At 42.5% G+C, this 20515-nt stretch overlaps 1 protein-coding gene across 1 annotated transcript; it reads right to left on the reverse strand.

Moving 5' to 3' along the window:
• Positions 1-16871: 16871 nt before the first annotated feature.
• LOC123389191 (tubulin polyglutamylase complex subunit 2-like) lies at positions 16872-17411 on the reverse strand. Its single transcript, XM_045070296.1, is given in 1 exon segment — positions 16872-17411. A coding segment is annotated over 1 exon segment (528 nt). The 5' UTR covers positions 17400-17411.
• Positions 17412-20515: the final 3104 nt, after the last annotated feature.

A 20515-nucleotide genomic window follows, 5' to 3' on the forward strand; every position in this document is an offset into this window, starting at 1 on the left:
GCTCAAATGGCATTTTTTTAGGGCCCCTTTGGTCATTTTTGATGGGCTGTCCCAGTAGTTTGAGTCTCAAGAAAAGAATGTCCAGTGTTAATGATAGTGGGTACCATAGTCCTGGTTTCTGGAGTTGTATTTATAATATCAGATGAATTAAGAGGACTAGTCCAGCTTGTTATTTTTTCACATACTGCTTTTGGACTTCTTAATTCTCTCCTTGGAGTGGTGATAATCCTGATGAGCTAGAAGGGGTAGCTGCTCATATACCCGATAGTTGGAGTAGTTCTTTCATTGGGCATACAAGTGGGCCCAATGTAGAAATGTGTTTATATTAGGAGTCTGTCTCATGACTGGATACTCTAGGAGCAGCAGAAATCTAAGGGTGAAAGAGAGGTAATTGTGTGGGAAAGTCTTGTCCTTCTGAATTACATTTGTGGCCTGATCCTTAGATGTTAATGTGGCTATAGCTTTAGAAATTTGACCTGGTTGTGCATGCCATACATGTTGGCTGGGGAAGGCAGCAGGCAGGAATAAGGAGATGGACTGGGGGTGGGATACACCAGACCAGGACGCTCCCCTCTTTCAATGGAGGATGTTCTGCTCTGGGTATAGTGCATTTCAGCAGGCCTGGCTTGCCGCAGGACAATGGGCTTGCATTGGTGGGAAATAATTCATCTATCCTGGCGGGATGTCTTATTGAGAATTCTGGGACAAAATGCCCTTCCAAGGCGTGATGGGGGATGTTCTCAGCAGGATAGAATGTTAATTTTTTTTTTTAAAGATTTTATTTATTTATTTGAGAGAGAGACAGTGAGAGAGACCATGAGCAAGGAGAAGGTCAGAGGGAGAAGCAGACTCCCCATGGAGCTGGGAGCCCGATGTGGGACTCGATCCTGGGACTCCAGGATCATGACCTGAGCCGAAGGCAGTCCTCCAACCAACTGAGCCACCCAGGCGCCCCAGGATAGAATGTTAATTTATGGTAAGACTCAAGGCAAAGGCTGTCTCCCTTGACTTCAGTTTTTTAACTTTTTAAATATTTATTTATTTAAGAGAGAGAGTGTAAGAGAGAACATGAGCTGGGGTTGGAGGGGCAGAGGCAGAGGGAGAAGCAGGCTCCCCACTGAGTAGGGAGCCCTATGACACAGGCTTGATCCCAGGACCCCAATATCACGAACTCAGCCAAAGGCAGATGCTTTTTTTTTTTTTTTAAATACAAATTTTATTTATTTATTAGAGCATGAGAGGGAGATCATGAGGAGGAGGGGAGGTGTAGAGGGAGAAACAGACTCTCCAATGAGCAGGGAGCAGGATATGGGACTTGATCCCGGGACCCTGGAATCATGAGCTGAGCCGAAGGCAGACACTTGACTGACTGAGCCACCCAGGCACCCCTCCCTTGACTTTTATACCTTTATGGTCCATATTGGGTGCCTTGGCAGAGGGGTTCCTAGTTTGGCATATTGGGTAATGGGCCTTACTGGCTGATCATGTAAATGTATTAAAGCCTGGGATAATACTTGGTCAGGTGGTTTTACTTGATAGTAAATTAATCTGCTGCTTTAATATTTCTTTTTTTTTTTTTCCCTATCAGTCCTGCCGCTTGCATGTTATAGGCATGTTCTTCTGTTTAACGTCATGTCTTTGTCCACTCTTATATATCATGGTCTTTGAAATGTGTTCCCTGATCGCTGTCTATTTGATGACAGGAGCTGTACATGGTGCTCAGCTTCTACGATCCCCTGTTGGTGGAAACTTGGAGGAGGCCAGCCATAGAGTGCACCTGAAAGAAGGCATATGTAGAATCCTCACCTGGAGGGAGGGAGCAGATGTGATCAGTTTGCTAATCCTTCACCATTTGTAAACTCCAGTGGATGGTCCCAGATCCCTTTGGTAGTTGCCTTGAGGATGGTTTAGAACACACAGGATTAATTACTGCATTAACCAGCCCACTGTATTTTATTTAAAAAATTTTAAAAGATTTTATTTATTTGACAGACAGAGATCACAAGTAGGCAGAGAGGCAGGCAGAGAGAGGAGGGGGAAGCAGCCTCCCGCTGAGCAAAGAGCCTGATGCGGGGCTTGATCCCAGGACCCTGGGACCATGACCTGAGCTGAAGGCAGGGGCTTTTACCCACAGAGCCACCCAGGTGCTCCAGGCCACTGTATTTTAAGGGCAATCTGGCATTCTTGGTAATAATGCCATTTAATCTGGGTGTTATGGTAGCCTCTCTTTCTATGTGTCCCATCTGCTGTATCTACTGAGGAGTTAGCTGCTAGGACATCAGTTCCCTGATGGCGAGAGAGTGTTCGTGCCTCACAAGCTGGGATGTGGAAAACAGTGAGTACTGCCGCAGGCTCTTGCAGGCAAACCTAAATGTTTTTTCCCCATATCTTGACCTCCTAAGGGCTTATTTATGATCATCTGCACTTCAGCTTTTCATTGTCTAAGCCATAGGGTTAATCTTTTTAGAACCACTCCACTGTCTATGTAAAGGGTTAAGGGCCAGATTCCTTCTGTTTCCATTGGGCTGGTGTCAGTGTTGGGCTGCGGAGTCTCCGCACTCCTTGTGGGATATCAGGCATTAGCAGTGTTCTTTATGCCCTTTTTATAGACTGCAGGGACTGCCACAGAATAGGGTGGGGGCATTTGGAGGATCTCTATATTCTATAGGGCTGTGTAGCACCCACATTTCTGTGGACTGGTGGCCTGCCACTTAAAGTGGGAGTTTGAGTCATGGCAGAAGTGGGTCCATGGAATATGGTCTCTACCCATCCCTTGGCAGAAAGGGAAGCTCTTACCATGATATGTGCACATTGCTAGGAGCTCTTGCTCTATGGAGGTATATCAGGGTTTTGCCCCTTTTCAGGGCTAAGACCCAGATCCTAGAGGTATTTTCTCCTTCTGTCGTCTCCTGCACAGTGCCCAACCCACACATTCTAGAGTCACAGAAACATCTAATTCACATGGTAGATCTGCTTTGGAGATGTCCAGAGCTTTAATCTCTTTCACTAGTGTTTTTGCCTCTCAAAGGTGGCTTGCAGCTCTGATCACCTGTTGTTGTTTTTTTTTCTTTTAAAGGGTGGAGGCATCATGCCAAGTGGGGAATAAAAGTCCTACCAAACCCTCAGTCTACTACAAAGGCTTGCATTTCTTTTATGTACCAAGGGGTTGGATAGGCTTGTATTTTATCAATCCCAATTTCTGGGCCAACATGCATCTTACCTGACCAAACAATTCCCCCAAATTTTGTGGTGGTATCTGGGCCTTGAATTTCTGGTGAATTAATCCTTTCCCTTGCAGATGTTCCAGCAAAATCTTCAGGGTGTCCTGCAGCAGAGGGGAGTCTCCACATGTTAACATTATATCATTAGTGTAACTGTTGTGGGGAAGGAGAACAGGATCAGGTCTCATGTTACAATCACTAGACATACTGGAGTGCTGTGAGGTATCCTTGGGGAAGGTCCATTATTGCCCCTCCCACATGAAGGCAAATTGATCTTGTGACTTGGTAGCAAAGGATATACTGAATAAAGCACTGGCTAAAACTAGTACAGCACAGGGCACTCCTAGGACCATGGCCAAAGTATTCAAGGTGGTGGCAATGTTGGTCACAGCCACGTAGACTGGTGGCATTATCTTTTTTTAAAAAATATTTTATTTATTATTTGACAGACAGATCACAAGTAGTCAGAGAGGCAGGCAGGGAGAGAGAGTGGAGGAAGCATGCTCTCTGCGGAGCAGAGAGCCTGACGTGGGGCTCAATCCCAGGACTCTGGGATCAAAACCCGAGCTAAAGGCAGAGACTTTAACCCACTGAGCCACCCAGGCGCCCCAACATTATCTTGTTCGTTTCTTGGGAGTCCGGGACATCTGCCATGAGCCACCTGGCAATACTGGGCTATTGAAAGCACTATGAGCAAAGCATGTAATACTAGTTTGGTGCAGTTCTTGGATAATTCTCTTAGTTCCTTATGCTCCCAGGCAATTTATACTATTTTTCTCATGGGTGTTGGACTTACTAGTTCCCAGTTGGCATTACCCCTCAGGACTGGTTTGATTACTGTATAACCCAGAGGTGGAATTCACTGATGGAGGTTTGCAGAGTTTGACCTTGTAGGATATGCTCAGTATGTTCTCTGGTATTGAAGGAATACCAGTTGTCATGGTGAAGAACTCTAATTTGGAGTGTCAAAGGGACTTTTTTGAGCATAATTATTTGCCCTCCCTAACCACTGATGGCACTGAGGGGGCCAGGAAACCTCTGAGGGTTACGGTGTCTGAGAGTACACTTGGCTCCAGTATCAACCAGAGCTGTCATCTTTTGTTTATTTCTGGGGACTCGTAAATATTGAGCCCAACCTGCAACCTCTGATTGCCTCTCATGGCCGTCACCTGGAGGCAGTCTTGGCTTGTATTTTGCCCTTTCTTTTTTTTTTTTTTTGAAGTTTTAATTTTTTATTTTTTTATAAACATATATTTTTATCCCCAGGGGTACAGGTCTGTGAATCACCAGGTTTACACACTTCACAGCACTCACCAAATCACATACCCTCCCCAATGTCCATAATCCCACCCCCTTCTCCCAAAACCCCTCCCCCCGGCAACCCTCAGTTTGTTTTGTGAGATTAAGAGTCACTTATGGTTTGTCTCCCTCCCAATCCCATCTTGTTTCATTTATTCTTCTCATACCCACTTAAGCCTCCATGTTGCATCACCACTTCCTCATATCAGGGAGATCATATGATAGTTGTCTTTCTCTGCTTGACTTATTTTGCTAAGCATGATACGCTCTAGTTCCATCCATGTTGTTGCAAATGGCAAGATTTCATTTCTTTTGATGGCTGCATAGTATTCCATTGTGTATATATACCACATCTTCTTGATCCATTCATCTGTTGATGGACATCTAGGTTCTTTCCATAGTTTGGCTATTGTGGACATTGCTGCTATAAACATTCGGGTGCATGTGTCCCTTTGGATCACTACATTTGTATCTTTAGGGTAAATACCCAATAGTGCAATTGCTGGGTCATAGGGCAGTTCTATTTTCAACATTTTGAGGAACCTCCATGCTGTTTTCCAGAGTGGCTGCACCAGCTTGCATTCCCACCAACAGTGTAGGAGGGTTCCCCTTTCTCCGCATCCTCGCCAGCATCTGTCATTTCCTGACTTGTTGATTTTAGCCATTCTGACTGGTGTGAGGTGATATCTCATTGTGGTTTTGATTTGTATTTCCCTGATGCCGAGTGATATGGAGCACTTTTTCATGTGTCTGTTGGCCATCTGGATGTCTTCTTTGCAGAAATGTCTGTTCATGTCTTCTGCCCATTTCTTGATTGGATTATTTGTTCTTTGGGTGTTGAGTTTGCTAAGTTCTTTATAGATTCTGGACACTAGTCCTTTATCTGATATGTCGTTTGCAAATATCTTCTCCCATTCTGTCAGTTGTCTTTTGATTTTGTTCACTGTTTCCTTTGCTGTGCAAAAGCTTTTGATCTTGATGAAATCCCAGTAGTTCATTTTTTCCCTTGCTTCCCTTGCCTTTTGCGTTGTTCCTAGGAAGATGTTGCTGCGGCAGAGGTCGAAGAGGTTGCTGCCCGTGTTCTCCTCAAGGATTTTGATGGATTCCTTTCGTACATTGAGGTCCTTCATCCATTTTGAGTCTATTTTTGTGTGTGGTGTAAGGAAATGGTCCAATTTCATTTTTCTGCATGTGGCTGTCCAATTTTCCCAGCACCATTTATTGAAAAGGCTGTCTTTTTTCCATTGGACATTCTTTCCTGCTTTGTCGAAGATTAGTTGACCATAGAGTTGAGGGTCTATTTCTGGGCTCTCTATTCTGTTTCCATTGATCTATGTGTCTGTTTTTGTGCCAGTACCATGCTGTCTTGATGATGACAGCTTTGTAATAGAGCTTGAAGTCCGGAATTGTGATGCCACCAACGTTGGCTTTCTTTTTTCAATATCCCTTTGGCTATTCGAGGTCTTTTTTCTGGTTCCATATAAATTTTTAGAATTATTTGTTCCATTTCTTTGAAAAAGATGGATGGTACTTTGATAGGAATTGCATTAAATGTGTAGATTGCTTTAGGTAGCATAGACATTTTCACAATATTTATTCTTCCAATCCAGGAGCATGGAACATTTTTCCATTTCTTTGTGTCTTCCTCAATTTCTTTCATGAGTACTTTATAGTTTTCTGAGTATAGATTCTGTGTCTCTTTGGTTAGGTTTATTCCTAGGTATCTTATGGTTTTGGATGCAATTGTAAATGGGATTGACTCCTTAATATCTCTTTCTTCTGTCTTGCTGTTGGTGTAGAGAAATGCAACTGATTTCTGTGCATTGATTTTATATCCTGACACTTTACTGAATTCCTGTATAAGTTCTAGCAGTTTTGGAGTGGAGTCTTTTGGGTTTTCCACATATAGTATCATATCATCTGCGAAGAGTGATAATTTGACTTCTTCTTTGCCGATTTGGATGCCTTTAATTTCCTTTTGTTGTCTGATTGCTGAGGCTAGGACCTCTAGTACGATGTTGAATAGCAGTGGTGATAATGGACATCCCTGCCGTGTTCCTGACCTTAGCGGAAAAGCTTTCAGTTTTTCTCCATTGAGAATGATATTTGCGGTGGGTTTTTTCATAGATGGCTTTGATGATATTGAGGTATGTGCCCTCTATCCCTACACTTTGAAGAGTTTTGATCAGGAAGGGATGTTGTACTTTGTCAAATGCTTTTTTCAGCATCTATTGAGAGTATCATATGGTTCTTGTTCTTTCTTTTATTGATGTGTTGTATCACATTGACTGATTTGCGGATGTTGAACCAACCTTGCAGCCCTGGAATAAATCCCACTTGGTCGTGGTGAATAATATTTTTAATGTACTGTTGAATCCTATTGGCTAGTATTTTGTTGAGTATTTTCGCATCTGTGTTCATCAAGGATATCGGTCTATAGCTCTCTTTTTTGGTGGGATCCTTGTCTGGTTTTTGGGATCAAGGTGATGCTGGCCTCATAAAATGAGTTTGGAAGTTTTCCTTCCATTTCTATTTTTTGGAACAGTTTCAGGAGAATAGGAATTAGTTCTTCTTTAAATGTTTGGTAGAATTCCCCCGGGAAGCCGTCTGGCCCTGGGCTTTTGTTTGTTTGGAGATTTTTAATGACTGTTTCAATCTCCTTACTGGTTATGGGTCTGTTCAGGCTTTCTATTTCTTCCTGGTTCAGTTGTGGTAGTTTATATGTTTCTAGGAATGCATCCATTTCTTCCAGATTGTCGAATTTATTGCCGTAGAGTTGCTCATAGTATGTTCTTATAATAGTTTGTATTTCTTTGGTGTTAGTTGTGATCTCTCCTCTTTCATTCATGATTTTATTTATTTGGGTCCTTTCTCTTTTCTTTTTGATAAGTCGGGCCAGGGGTTTATCAATTTTATTAATTCTTTCAAAGAACCAGCTCCTACTTTCGTTGATTTGTTCTATTGTTTTTTTGGTTTCTATTTCATTGATTTCTGCTCTTATCTTTATGATTTCTCTTCTCCTGCTGGGCTTAGGGTTTCTTTCTTGTTCTTTCTCCAGCTCCTTTAGGTGTAGGGTTAGGTTGTGTACCTGAGACCTTTCTTGTTTCTTGAGAAAGGCTTGTACCGCTATATATTTTCCTCTCAGGACTGCCTTTGTTGTGTCCCACAGATTTTGAACCGTTGTATTTTCATTATCATTTGTTTCCATGATTTTTTTTTTTCAATTCTTCTTTAATTTCCCGGTTGACCCATTCATTCTTTAGAAGGATACTGTTTAGTCTCCATGTATTTGGGTTCTTTCCAAACTTCCTTTTGTGGTTGAGTTCTAGCTTTAGAGCATTGTGGTCTGAAAATATGCAGGGAATGATCCCAATCTTTTGATACCGGTTGAGTCCTGATTTAGGACCGAGGATGTGATCTATTCTGGAGAATGTTCCATGTGCACTAGAGAAGAATGTGTATTCTGTTGCTTTGGGATGAAATATTCTGAATATATCTGTGATGTCCATCTGGTCCAGTGTGTCGTTTAAGGCCTTTATTTCCTTGCTGATCTTTTGCTTGGATGACCTGTCCATTTCAGTGAGGGGAGTGTTAAAGTCCCCTACTATTATTGTATTATGGTTGATGTGTTTCTTTGATTTTGTTATTAATTGGTTTATATAGTTGGCTGCTCCCACATTGGGGGCATAGATATTTAAAATTGTTAAATCTTCTTGTTGGACAGACCCTTCGAGTATGATATAGTGTCCTTCCTCATCTCTTATTATAGTCTTAGGCTTAAAATCTAATTGATCTGATATAAGGATTGCCACTCCTGCTTTCTTCTGATGTCCATTAGCATGGTAAATTCTTTTCCACCCCCTCACTTTAAATCTGGAGGTGTCTTCGGGCTTAAAATGTGTTTCTTGGAGGGAACATATAGATGGGTTTTGTTTTTTTATCCATTCTGATACCCTGTGTCTTTTGACAGGGGCATTTAGCCCATTCACATTCAGGGTAACTATTGAGAGATATGAATTTAGTGCCATTGTATTGCCTGTAAGGTGACTGTTACTGTATATGGTCTCTGTTCCTTTCTGATCTACCACTTGTAGGCTCTCTCTTTTCTTAGAGGACCCCTTTCAATATTTCCTGTAGAGCTGGTTTGGTATTTGCAAATTCTTTCAGTTGTTGTTTGTCCTGGAAGCTTTTAATCTCTCCTTCTATTTTCAATGATAGCCTAGCTGGATATAGTATTCTTGGCTGCATGTTTTTCTCGTTTAGTGCTCTGAAAATATCATGCCAGCTCTTTCTGGCCTGCCAGGTCTCTGTGGATAAGTCAGCTGCCAATCTAATATTTTTACCATTGTATGTTACAGACTTCTTTTCCCAGGCTGCTTTCAGGATTTTCTCTTTGTCATTGAGACTTGTAAATTTTACTATTAGGTGACGGGGTGTGGGCCTATTCTTATTGATTTTGAGGGGCATTCTCTGAACCTCCTGAATTTTGATGCTCGTTCCCTTTGCCATATTGGGGAAATTCTCCCCAATAATTCTCTCCAGTATACCTTCTGCTCCCCTCTCACTTTCTTCTTCTTCTGGAATCCCAATTATTCTAATGTTGTTTCGTCTTATGGTGTCACTTATCTCTCGAATTCTCCCCTCGTGGTCCAGTAGCTGTTTGTCCCTCTTTTGCTCAGCTTCTTTATTCTCTGTCATTTGGTCTTCTATATCACTAATTCTTTCTTCTGCCTCATTCATCCTAGCAGTTAGAGCTTCCATTTTTGATTGCACCTCATTAATAGCTTTTTTGATTTCACCTTGGTTAGATTTTAGTTCTTTTATTTCTCCAGAAAGGGCTTTTATATCTCTCGAGAGGGTTTCTCTAATATCTTCCATGCCTTTTTCGAGCCCGGCTAGAACCTTGAGAATTGTCATTCTGAACTCTAGATCTGACATATTACCGATGTCTGTATTGATTAGGTCCCTAGCCTTCGGTACTGCCTCTTGTTCTTTTTTTTGTGTTGCATTTTTACGTCTTGTCATTTTGTCCAGATAAGAGTAAATGAAGGGGGAAGTAAAATACTAAAAGCGTGGCAACAACTCCAGGAAAATATGCTTTAACCAAATTAGAAGAGATCCAAAATCGTGAGTGGGGAGAAAGGGGATAAAAAGAGGTTCAAAAAGGAAGAAAGAAAAAAAAAACAAAAAGAAAAGAAAAAGAAAAGAAAAAAAAAAAAAAGAAAAGAAAAGAATTTTTAAAAAAAGAAAACACCTAAGAAAAATGTAAAAAAAAATATATATATATATATTAGATAAACTAGTAAAAAATCGTTAAAAAAGAAAAAGGTAACAGTTAAAAAAAATTTTACCCGAAGGCGAGAAAAAAAAAAAAATGAAAAAGAAAAAATTAAATTAACTGCAAGACTAAAAAAAATCACAGGAAAAAGCCATGAGTTCCGTGCTTGGCTTTCTCCTCCTCTGGAATTCTGCTGCTCTCCTTGGTATTGAAACCGCACTCCTTGGTAGGTGAACTTGGTCTCGGCTGGATTTCTTGTTTATCTTCTGGGGGAGGGGCCTGTTGTAGTGATTCTCAAGTGTCTTTGCCCCAGGCGGAATTGCACCGCCCTTAGTAGGGGCCGGGGTGAGTAATCCGCTCGGGTTTGCTTTCAGGAGCTTTTGTTCCCTGAGCGCTTTCCGTAGAGTTCCAGAGGACGGGAATACAAATGGCGGCCTCCTGGTCTCCGGCCCGGAGGAGCCGAGAGCCCAGGGCCCCACTCCTCAGTGCGCCCTCAGAGAACAGCGCCCAGTTACTCCCGTCTGCCTGCCCTCAGGCCGCGCTCCGAGCTCACCGAGCCTGCGACCGGTTCAAGGTAACACGGAGCTGCGAGCTTACTGTCGGCTCTGCCTCTGTAGCCGGCTTTCCCGTTCCAATACCCGCAAGCTCTGCGACACTCAGACACCCCCGATCCTTCTGTGACCCTGCGGGACCTGAGGCCACGCTGACCCCGCGTGGGCTTCGCCCCGGTTTAGCCTCTGGAGCGATGTCCCTCAGTGGAACAGACTTTTAAAAGTCCTGATTTTGTGCGCAGTTGCTCCGCCGCTTGCCGGGAGCCGGCCCCTCCCCCCGGGGTCTATCTTCCCGTCGCTTTGGATTCACTTCTCCGCCGGTCCTACCTTTCAGAAAGTGGTTGTTTTTCTGTTTCCAGAATTGCTGTTCTTCTTCTCTTCGATCTGCCGATGGATTTTCAGGTGTTTGCAATCTTTAGATAAGCTATCTAGCTGATCTCCGGCTAGCTGAAGCAGTCTCAGCTTGCTACTTCTCCGCCATCTTCAGCAGAGATCCTATTTTGCCCTTTCTACACACAAGTGATGCCCCACTGGGAGGCTCCCAAAGGTGCCTCTTTCCTAAGCTCAGTAGGTGGCAGATTTAATAAGCAAGCGAACTTACTTATGAAGCTTGTCTTGGGACAAGACTTGGGACTTGTCTGAGAGAAGTGCATCTCCACATCCACTTGCCAGAATCCTAAAAGTTTATATAGAGTCCTTAACTGGGTTCAGTCACATAAACTGTGCAGATGGTTTCAACCACCCGCTGCTCTCTCAAGAGCTCCCTGAAGTTCCCTGTGGGGAAGACAGGTGGAATGCACATTTCAAGGACACAGGAGCAAGGGAGGAGCCTCTGACTGCCTCCATCCAGCTTGAGGGTCAACTAGCAGTCGTTTCTTCTTGGTGACCTTCTCTAACATTCCCATTTCCCCACCCAGGGTCCAGTGGGTCTTATAATGTTGTATCTTCAGATAGATACCTCCCCAAGTAAACAGGTTGGATTTCCAGCAAGTTCCACTGGTGTGGAAACACAGTAACTTCTCTTCTTTTTCTATCCAGTGATACCAGGCTCGTAAGGTCTGAATCTTAGTCCTGGGGTTAGCTTCTTCTTTGGGCAGCACATCTCAGCTCTAGGGGTGGAGGCTGCTCCTTATTTCTGTTATTCCTGTATCATTTGGAGGTTTTTGTAGCCAACCCCTCATTACCCTTCTTAGTAGCCAACCTCTCATTATGCCAGTCCTCTGTTACAGTTAATGATTCTTTTTATTAAATCTTTTTATTAAATCTTCCCTATTCAAGTTACCTATTCCCTATTCAGTTTGGCTTTTCTTTTCTTTTTTTTTTTTTTTTTAAAGATTTATTTATTTATTTATTTGACAGAGAGAAATCACAAGTAGATGGAGAGGCAGGCAGCGAGAGAGAGAGAGGGAAGCAGGCTCCCTGCTGAGCAGAGAGCCCGATGCGGGACCCGATCCCAGGACCCTGAGATCATGACCTGAGCCGAAGGCAGTTTGGCTTTTCTTGATGGGACCCAGATGCAGGCCAGGTTTCTCAGTTTCTCTGGTAAAAAGCCTTTCCATAACACACAAGTCCAATTGCTCTGATCTGAGTGGGCCCTGGGCCAGTGTTTACTTCTAGTCAGTTTCCCATGAGAGAGAATCTGATTGGCCTAAGGAGATCAAGTCGTCATCTCCTGGTCCAATAAGCTACAGCCAGGGAGCACATGACTGCCACAGATCACCCCGGGGGCAGGTTACCAATAGAACCCTCTTGTTAGATAGAGGGGGTGTGTGGAAACATGGGATATGCTGATAACCTAAAAATACCTGACCACTTAATGAATGTGGAAAAATGAAGAATGATGCGGGAGTAATATTGATACTGCAAAGGTTCTTAATGACTGTTTTCCTTCTGAGTGTATTTTTTTTCCCCACCAAAAAGCTTTATTAAGGTACAACGGACAAATAAAAATTATATATATTTAAGGTGTACAACTTGATGTTTTAATAGATGTATACGTTGTGAAATGATCACCACAATCAAGCAAATTAACATACCCATAACCTCACCTCACTACCATTTCCTCCTCCCTTTCCTCCTCTGTTGTCTTCTTCTTTGGTGTGTAGTGGCTGAAAAAATTTTCCTTTTCCCCTTCTAGGTTCTTTGGCTGGTCTAATTAAATTGACATAAGATGGATTACAGGAGAAAAACAAATACAGTTTCACATGTATGGGGGTCCCCAGATTGTAAGACTCAAGGGCAAGTCAGGCTGCTGAGGCTCATATGCCATCCTGAGCTAAGGAATAGGGTGGGGCTGGAGCTTCAAAGGAAAGGATGGTAAGAGGAGCAAACTGTTGATAGTTTGATGTTGTGCTGCCATGTGGATAGGCCTTCCAGATAAAAAGGGCTCTCTGGTAAGAGCTCTCTTTCTGGGTCACACCCCCCAGTCTGAATTCTTTTCGGTAGTTAAGGTAGAGGTAAAAGTTTTTCTTGAGGCTGCTTGGTCTTATTGCCTTTAGCTCAAAATAATCTATATGCCAACTGGTATATTTTGGAGTTTTGTATTCTGCAGCCCCCTCTCTCCTGCCAGATGAGGAGACTTAAGATTGACTCTCTTGGCAAATTTCAAATATTACAATGTAGTATTGTTTACTGTATTACTGTGCCATACATTAGATCTCCAGAATTTATTCATCCTACATAAATAAAACCTTGTGCCCTTTTGACCAATATCACCCCATTAACCCTCTATCCACCCCCTGGCAACTATCATTCTGTCTCCGCTTCTATGAGTTTGACTACTTTAGATTCTGCATATAAGTTAGGTCATGACTATTTGTTTTTCTGTGTCTGGCTTATTACCCTTAGAATATCTTCTACGTTCATCCATATTGTTGCAAATGGCAGGATTCCTTCCTTTTTTATGGCTTAATAATACTCCATTGCACAATCTCTTCATTTCACTTGTTGGTGGACATTTAGTTTGTTTCTACTTCTTGGCTTCAGTGAACTTGGGAGTTCAGATACAGTGCCAAGCTGCTCTTCACACAGGCTATATGAATTTACTCCTCTACAAGAATATATGACAATACGTTATTTCCCTCTCAATAAACTTTTACATTCTTGCCTGATAGGTGAAATAGAGTATTCCATTGTAGTTTTAATTTACATTTTAAAAAAACTTATGAGGGTAATTGAACATCTTCCCTATGTTTAAAAGGTATTTGCATTTTATTTTCTGTGAATTGTTAATGCCTTGTGCCATTTTCTACTGTGTTGTTAGTCTTTTTCTTATTGGTTTGGTTTTTAGATATTAAGGACATTAGCCATTTGTCATTCACATTGGAAATAATTCCTTCAGTTTGTTGTTTTTTGACTCTATGCTATTTTAGGCTATGTAAAGTTTTAATTTTTTTCTTTTTTTAAAAAGATTTATTTAGTTATTTGAGAGAGAGAGAGAGCAGGGGCAGAGGAAGAGGGAGAAGGAGAGAATCTCAAACAGATTCCCCACTGAGCACAGAGCCTGATACTGATACCAAACTCCATCTCACCACCCTGAGACCATGACCTGAGCTGAAATGCAGAGTTGGATGCTTAACTGACTGAGCCACCCAGGTGCCCTTTCAATTTTTATATGTAGTCAGATTTATCAGTTGTATCAACTAGGACTGTATTCAGCTACAGGAAATAAAGAGCCAACGGTTTGAACAGATGAGGGAATATTTGTTTCATGGAACATGCAGGGAAAACTGCATTGTCTAGAGCACATCTTCCTGCATTATCTGATTCTAATATCTAAGTTTTAGATAACTGATAGCAAAGAAAAATAATTATAGCCTATAGACATGCAAATGAATAATGTCCAATAGAGAAACAACTCTCTCCCACTGTCCTGACCCTGTGGGAAAGCCAGGGTCTTTATTTCAGTATTCCTGATCTAAAAACGTGTTCTTTGGATTCCTCTTTGTTTCCTCTTTGATGCAATAAATAAAATATTTAACATGTGTTCACTTTTATACTGTATGAGAGCCATGACTTAACCTTATCTAAAAAATTGTCTTTTAGCAAGTATGAAGCCTGGAGATGGGCATTTCCGAAGCTCAGTGATACCATTAGGGAATCAGGCTTTCTCCATTTTTCTATTTCACTATTCTTAGTACACAGTCTTCATCACTTTGGTTGTAACCACATGGTTGCTGGACAGTGCACCTCCAGTGCTCCCATCTCCATTCCAGGGTGAAAAGGCAAAAAATAAAGACGTTGGCCTTGTACCAGGGAAGAAGGCTTTCCCAAAAGTCACTCTTTCTGCTTATATCTCATTGGTCAGATCTCCAAGGGAATCTAGAAAGAAGACTGTGACTTCTGGGTACATTGTTCATTTCCTTCCACTTTTAAAACAAGACTTGTTAGTAAGGAAGAAAAGGAATGTGGCTATGAGGGAGATAACTAACATATACCAAATCAGTCTTGTCTCAATTGTTTCATGATTTAGTGGCTAATCTACATAGGCTTTCCTAATCTAAGATCATAAAATGTTCTTTTTTTAAAATGTGTTTTTAAACTTTTATGACTTTATTTTTTAAAACAAATTAACCTTTGTTTCATTTGAGATTTGATATAAAGAGCAGGGTGAGTGTTTTTCTCTAGATGGCTATCTAGCTTCCCCAGCACTATTTACGGAATATCCCAATGTTTCCTCATTGAGTAGAAATGCCACTTTAAAAAAAAAAAAAAAAAGAAAAGTCACCTTTGTCACTTACTAAATTTCCATAGTTAGGTCCAACTTTGTATTCTCTTGCATTATTCTTTGCTAGCCCTAATATTTAACTTACTATAACTAGATACTATTTCCCTGGTAGGTCTGGACTTCCCATTTCTCTGACTTTCCAGATTTTTTCCTGGTTAATTATTTAAATTAAAATAAATAAATCATAGTTAAAGACTTTAGATACCACAAGTAGGGTTTTTTTTTTTTTTTAAGATTTTATTTATTTATTTGACAGAGATCACAAGTAGGCAGACAGGCAGGCAGAGAGAGAGAGAGGGGAGGAAGCAGGCTCCTTGCAGAGCAGAGAGTCTGATGCAGGACTCAATCCCAGGACACTGAGATCATGACCTGAGCCCAAGGCAGAGAGGCTTAACCCACTGAGCCACCCAGGCGCCCCCACAAGTAGGTTTTAAATGAAAAATAGTCACCTGATTTTATCCTTCCCCACTTGCAGTCTTGTTAACCAGAGAAAGTCACTTTTAACACTACAAACTTTGCCTATCCCACATTGTATCTGCCGTATTGTTTGATATATGCTTATGCTGCTATTTACTGACTGATCAATTTTAGTTGTATTTATCATCTTCCTTTTGGAACAGATATGGAATTAGTTCTTTTTTTTTTTTTTTTAAAGATTTTATTTATTTAACAGAGAGAGGGAGATCACAAGTAGGCAGAGAGGGGGGCGGGAAGCAGGCTCCCTGCTGAGCAGAGAGCCCAATGCGGGGCTCGATCCCAGGACCCTGGGATCATGACCCGAGCTGAAGGCAGAGGCTTAACCCACTGAGCCACCCAGGTGCCTGGAATTAGTTCTTTCAACCCTCCTCCCCTTTTTCATCTTCCCAAAATAAAGCAGTATTTTTAGTTATGTGAGCAAATTGAATGAGTCATTATAATGATGGAAGTTTTGTTCACTATAAAGTTAATGCTTTTTAAAAAGATTTATTTATTCATTTTATCTTTATTTTATTATATTTTATTTTATTTTGGAAACAACAAGCTCTTATAGGAAGCTGAAAAAGGACCAGAGAGAATTAGGAAAAATAAAAAGAACATATACAACTGGATCTTCAAGAATCTTCATGGAACATTATGACCCATCAAATCGAGGTGTCCACATTTTCTAACAAAAATGAACTGATCTGTGTAAGGGCAGCATGAAAATATTCTAATGCAGTGCTGCTCAACAGAACTTTCTGTGATGATGGAAATGTTCCATTATCTCTGTTATTAAATACAGAAGCTACTAGCCACATGGATACTCATAATGTGGCTAATGCAACTGAGGAACTGAATTTTTAATATAGTTTAAACAGCCACCGTGGCTAGTGATTACTAATTGAACAGCACAGTTCTAATGCCTCATGGGTCGAAATCAGTGGTTTCTTCAGGGGATTTCTCTCATCACTGCTGACATGTGTAGAGGGTTGGGGGTGGAAAGAGAGGAAAGCTCTTAATAGCTCTATTTAACACTTAAGTTCTGAAACTCTTTTTCAGAGGCAAGAGATGAGGAAAGGACTTTGGGAGAGACCTGAGAATGCCCTTAAACTCCTGGCTAATGCCAACAGAAGTAGAAAGCCTAGGATTTGGCTCACTCTGATGGGAAGAGAGCTATGGTACAACTCATAGAATCTGAGGTTTAGGCCATCTGTGCATAGAAATCATTGCTGAGGGACTCGAAGGGTGGTAGGGGTGCTCATTTCCAGACAGGGTTTCCAGGGCTAGAAGAGGATTTAAAATTTTTTAAATATTTTTATTTATTTGACACAGAGAGATCACAAGTAGGGAGGACCTGGGGGTCCTTTCTGGCCACGTGCAGGCGGTACTGGCCTTTTGGGGATTAAGGTCTTGTTCTTGCTCTTGAACACTTCACTGGGATCCAGCTTGTTCACGAAGGAGTTGGTCTCTTCTGCAAGTAGGTCTGTGTTGTAGGTGATGGGTTTATACATGCTGAACCACTACTTGGCCTGTGGGCTAATGCCATGGCTGGTGAAGGTGTACTGCCACTGCGGTAGGCCCAGGTGCGTGATGAGCAGGCAATAGTAAACAGTGAAGTTGTCTGTGAGAAAATGCCAGTATAATGTTCTGTCCAGGAACCAGATCTCAGTGTCTTGTGCTAGCATTGGTTTCCCTCTTTTGTAGACAAGGCAAACCTTCCCATTCCCATTGCAAGGATCCAGCTCAAATACCATGCTGCGAGAATCAAAGTGAGGCTTCTCTGGCTGGTTCTCACTGGCTTTAAGTGCATCATCCTCCAGGTCTGCCAGAGTTGGTGCATTAGGGAGTGAATACACAGAAGACATGGTTGAGTTGAGCCAGTTATTTATTTATTTATTTGATTTTTAAAAAATTTCTTTTCAGTGTAACAAAATTGTTTATGCACCACACCCAGTGCTCCATGGAATACGTGCCCTCTGTAATACCTACCACCTGGCTCTCCCAACCTCCCACCCCCCTACCCCTTCAAAACCCTCAGGTTGTTTTTCAGAGTCCGTAGTCTCTCATGGTTCATCTCCCCTTCCAATTTCCCTCAACTCCCTTCTCCTCTCCATCTCCCCATGTCAGCTGAGTCAGTTTTGAGATGTTGTTAATTGCCATATGCTGCCCAACAGAATGGTGTGCTCATCCAGCTTCACACTCCATGTCATGTGGAAGCCATTGGTCATCAGATAAAAATTCGTCACATCCTCAGGTAGCACACAGTTATTTTTTTGTTCCCATGAAGAAATCATATGACATTCAGCAGGTGGTTTCTCTATGATAGTCACCTCTGTCACACCTGGGAAAGATTCTAATATGCAGGTGATTCCCAGGGTCAGCTTCTCTAGGTGTGGCTTGCTGCAGCCTGGGGGCAGCGTCTCCTCCATGGCTCGCGTCCCGCCCCGCACGCAGGGGGGTGCAGCAGCAGAGACTGGGCTGGAGAGCTGGGCGGGTGGGAGGTCTGGAGGCTGCCCCAGAAGCCCGGCCATCAAGTTCACGGCATGCTGAACTTGTAGTGAATTGTAGTGCTTGGTGCCAGAGAGCGCTGCAGGGCGGAGATGGGAGGCCTGGGGGTTGCTCTGGGAGTACTAGTTCTTGGGCACACTTGTTCCAGCCGCCCTGAGGTCGCTCCACCTATTTATTCATTTTAGAAGGGGGAGGGGCTCAGGAGGAGGGAAAGAGAAATTCCAGCGGACTCTGACATGGGGATCAATCCTATGGCTCCAGCCAAAGCTAAGAGTTGGGTGACCCACTAGCTTCACCACCCAGGTACCCCTTGTTCACTATAAAGTTAAATAGAATTATACTTTCTTTCTTGTACAGCTTTATGTTCCCCCCAGAGAGAATAGTTACCTCAACTTTACTTTGCCTACTTTCTCATATGCATAGTCTCATTTTGTTCCTCAAGTCCGGTTGAGTCTACTTTTTTCCAGGCACTGAGTCCTTTGTCTCCTGCTCCATCTGGCTGGATTGCTTTCTAAGCCGACTGCACAGTCAGTATCCTGGGACTGTTTTGCTGCTCTCCTAGGTTAAATCTGTGAGTTTCTGAATTCCATGAACTCTTTGTTTTGGATTTTCTCCCTGATTCTGCTGAGCCCTGACCCTAGTACCTTCTTAAGAAAAAAACGGGAGACAAACTTTTTGAGTCCTAGATTCCTGGCTTGGCTGGAAATTCTGGACTGAAAATATTTATTTTCAGAGATTTTTAAGGCATTGCACAAGTCTTTTAGCAAACAGAATAGCCTTTTATAGTTGATTATATTTCTTTTCTGGAAGGATTTATGATCTGCATATACAGTTCATCTGAGATTTTTAAAAAAATATTTTATTTATTTATTTGACAGAGAGAGATCACAAGTAGGCAGAGAGAGAGGGCGAAGCAGGCTCCCTGCTGAGCAGAGAACCCGATGTGGGGCTCTATCCCAGGACCCCAAGATCATGACCTGACCTGAAGGCAGAGGCTTAACCCACTGACCCACCCAAGGTGCTCCAGTGATCTAAAATTTTTTGACAACATGTCTTGGGGTAAGTTTTTTAATAGATGGGTTTCATTGTTTTGGACTCTTAGTGAATTTTACAACATTGACATCTACGACCATAAGATTAGGGAATTTTTAAAGTTATTTCTTTTGATTTTATTAAAAGTTTATAATCCCATATAACTTTATTTTTTTTAAAAGATTTATTTATGAAAGAGAGAGAGGGTGATCAAACATGGGGCAGGGGCAGAGGGAGGAGGAGAGAGAAATTTTAGCAGACTCCTCACTTGAGTTTGTAGTCTGACATGGAGTTTGATCTCAAGAACCTGTGAAATCATGACCTGAGCTGAAACCAAGAGTCATTTGCTCAACTGACTGAACCACCAAGGGACCCCAATTTCATAAGACTTTAAAATCAACTTTTCTAGGAAGAGGAGTTAAGATGGTGGAGTACGGGGACTCTAAGCTTGCCTTGTCCTTCAAACACAGCTAGATAAATAGCAAATCATTCTGAGCACTCAAGGAGTAAATCTGAAGACTGAGAGAACAAAACTGCAAGACTAGAAGTAGAAAAGGGACAACCTCATGAAAGTAGGAAATGCAGAAAGTTGATTTGGGGGGATAAGAACTGTGGGTGCTGTGGAGGGGAGGGAACCCTTCTTACAGAGACTACTGCAAGGTATTATAAGCAGCAGAGTGCAAAATCTGAAGCTTTAGAAGTCTGCTGTACCAGGGTCATGACTGGCTTAGCAGTGCTTCTGTGGGGAAAGAGGGAGGAAACCCTGGAATGGACTGTGTGGTCTGAGAATCCCCTGCCTTGCACAGGGAAAAAGAGTTTCCCTACTTGGAGTGCATTCGGGAGTGGTGGCAAGGCCTCTCTGGGGACAAAAAGATGGGTGGCACTAATGTATTGTGCCTTTCCCCGGCATAGGAGCAGGGATGACAGCAGAGGGCAGGAAGCCTGGGTATTGGCTTTCTGCTCCACTTTGCCATAAACTCTGCACCACTGCATGGTCATGCAAATGATTTCCTGGGATGGGCTGGCAAATGGCAAAAGCCTGGTGAGACCCTCTCCCAGAGGATCACTGTGGGCTCACAAGATGTGCAAGTCCCTAAATTTGGAGTCTAGAAACCCAGCCTTGCACCTGAGATAAAACACAGGAGTACTGTGCTGCCTGGCAGGCAGACAGCTCGGGCACAGACAGGGCAAAGGCAGGAATCTGATGGAAGCTGGGGACACAAGAAGGGTGATTGTTTGCTCTGCTGTGAGGGCTTCCCAAAGGGTGGTGGGCACAAGCTCTCTGCTCTGGAGACCAGAGAGCAGGAGGCCATTTTGCCTATTGCTTATCAGCACTGATGGACCTCTGTGAGCTAAGTAGTGTCACCAAGTGGAGATTGCAGCCACTTACACCAAACCCTGCCCTGTTGTACCTGCAGGAAAGTCCACCTGAAAATCAGCA

The sequence above is a fragment of the Mustela putorius genome, unplaced genomic scaffold (assembly GCF_011764305.1).
Source record: "Mustela putorius furo isolate JIRA1106 unplaced genomic scaffold, ASM1176430v1.1 tig00003962_pilon_pilon_pilon, whole genome shotgun sequence".
Classification (NCBI taxonomy): domain Eukaryota; kingdom Metazoa; phylum Chordata; class Mammalia; order Carnivora; family Mustelidae; genus Mustela; species Mustela putorius.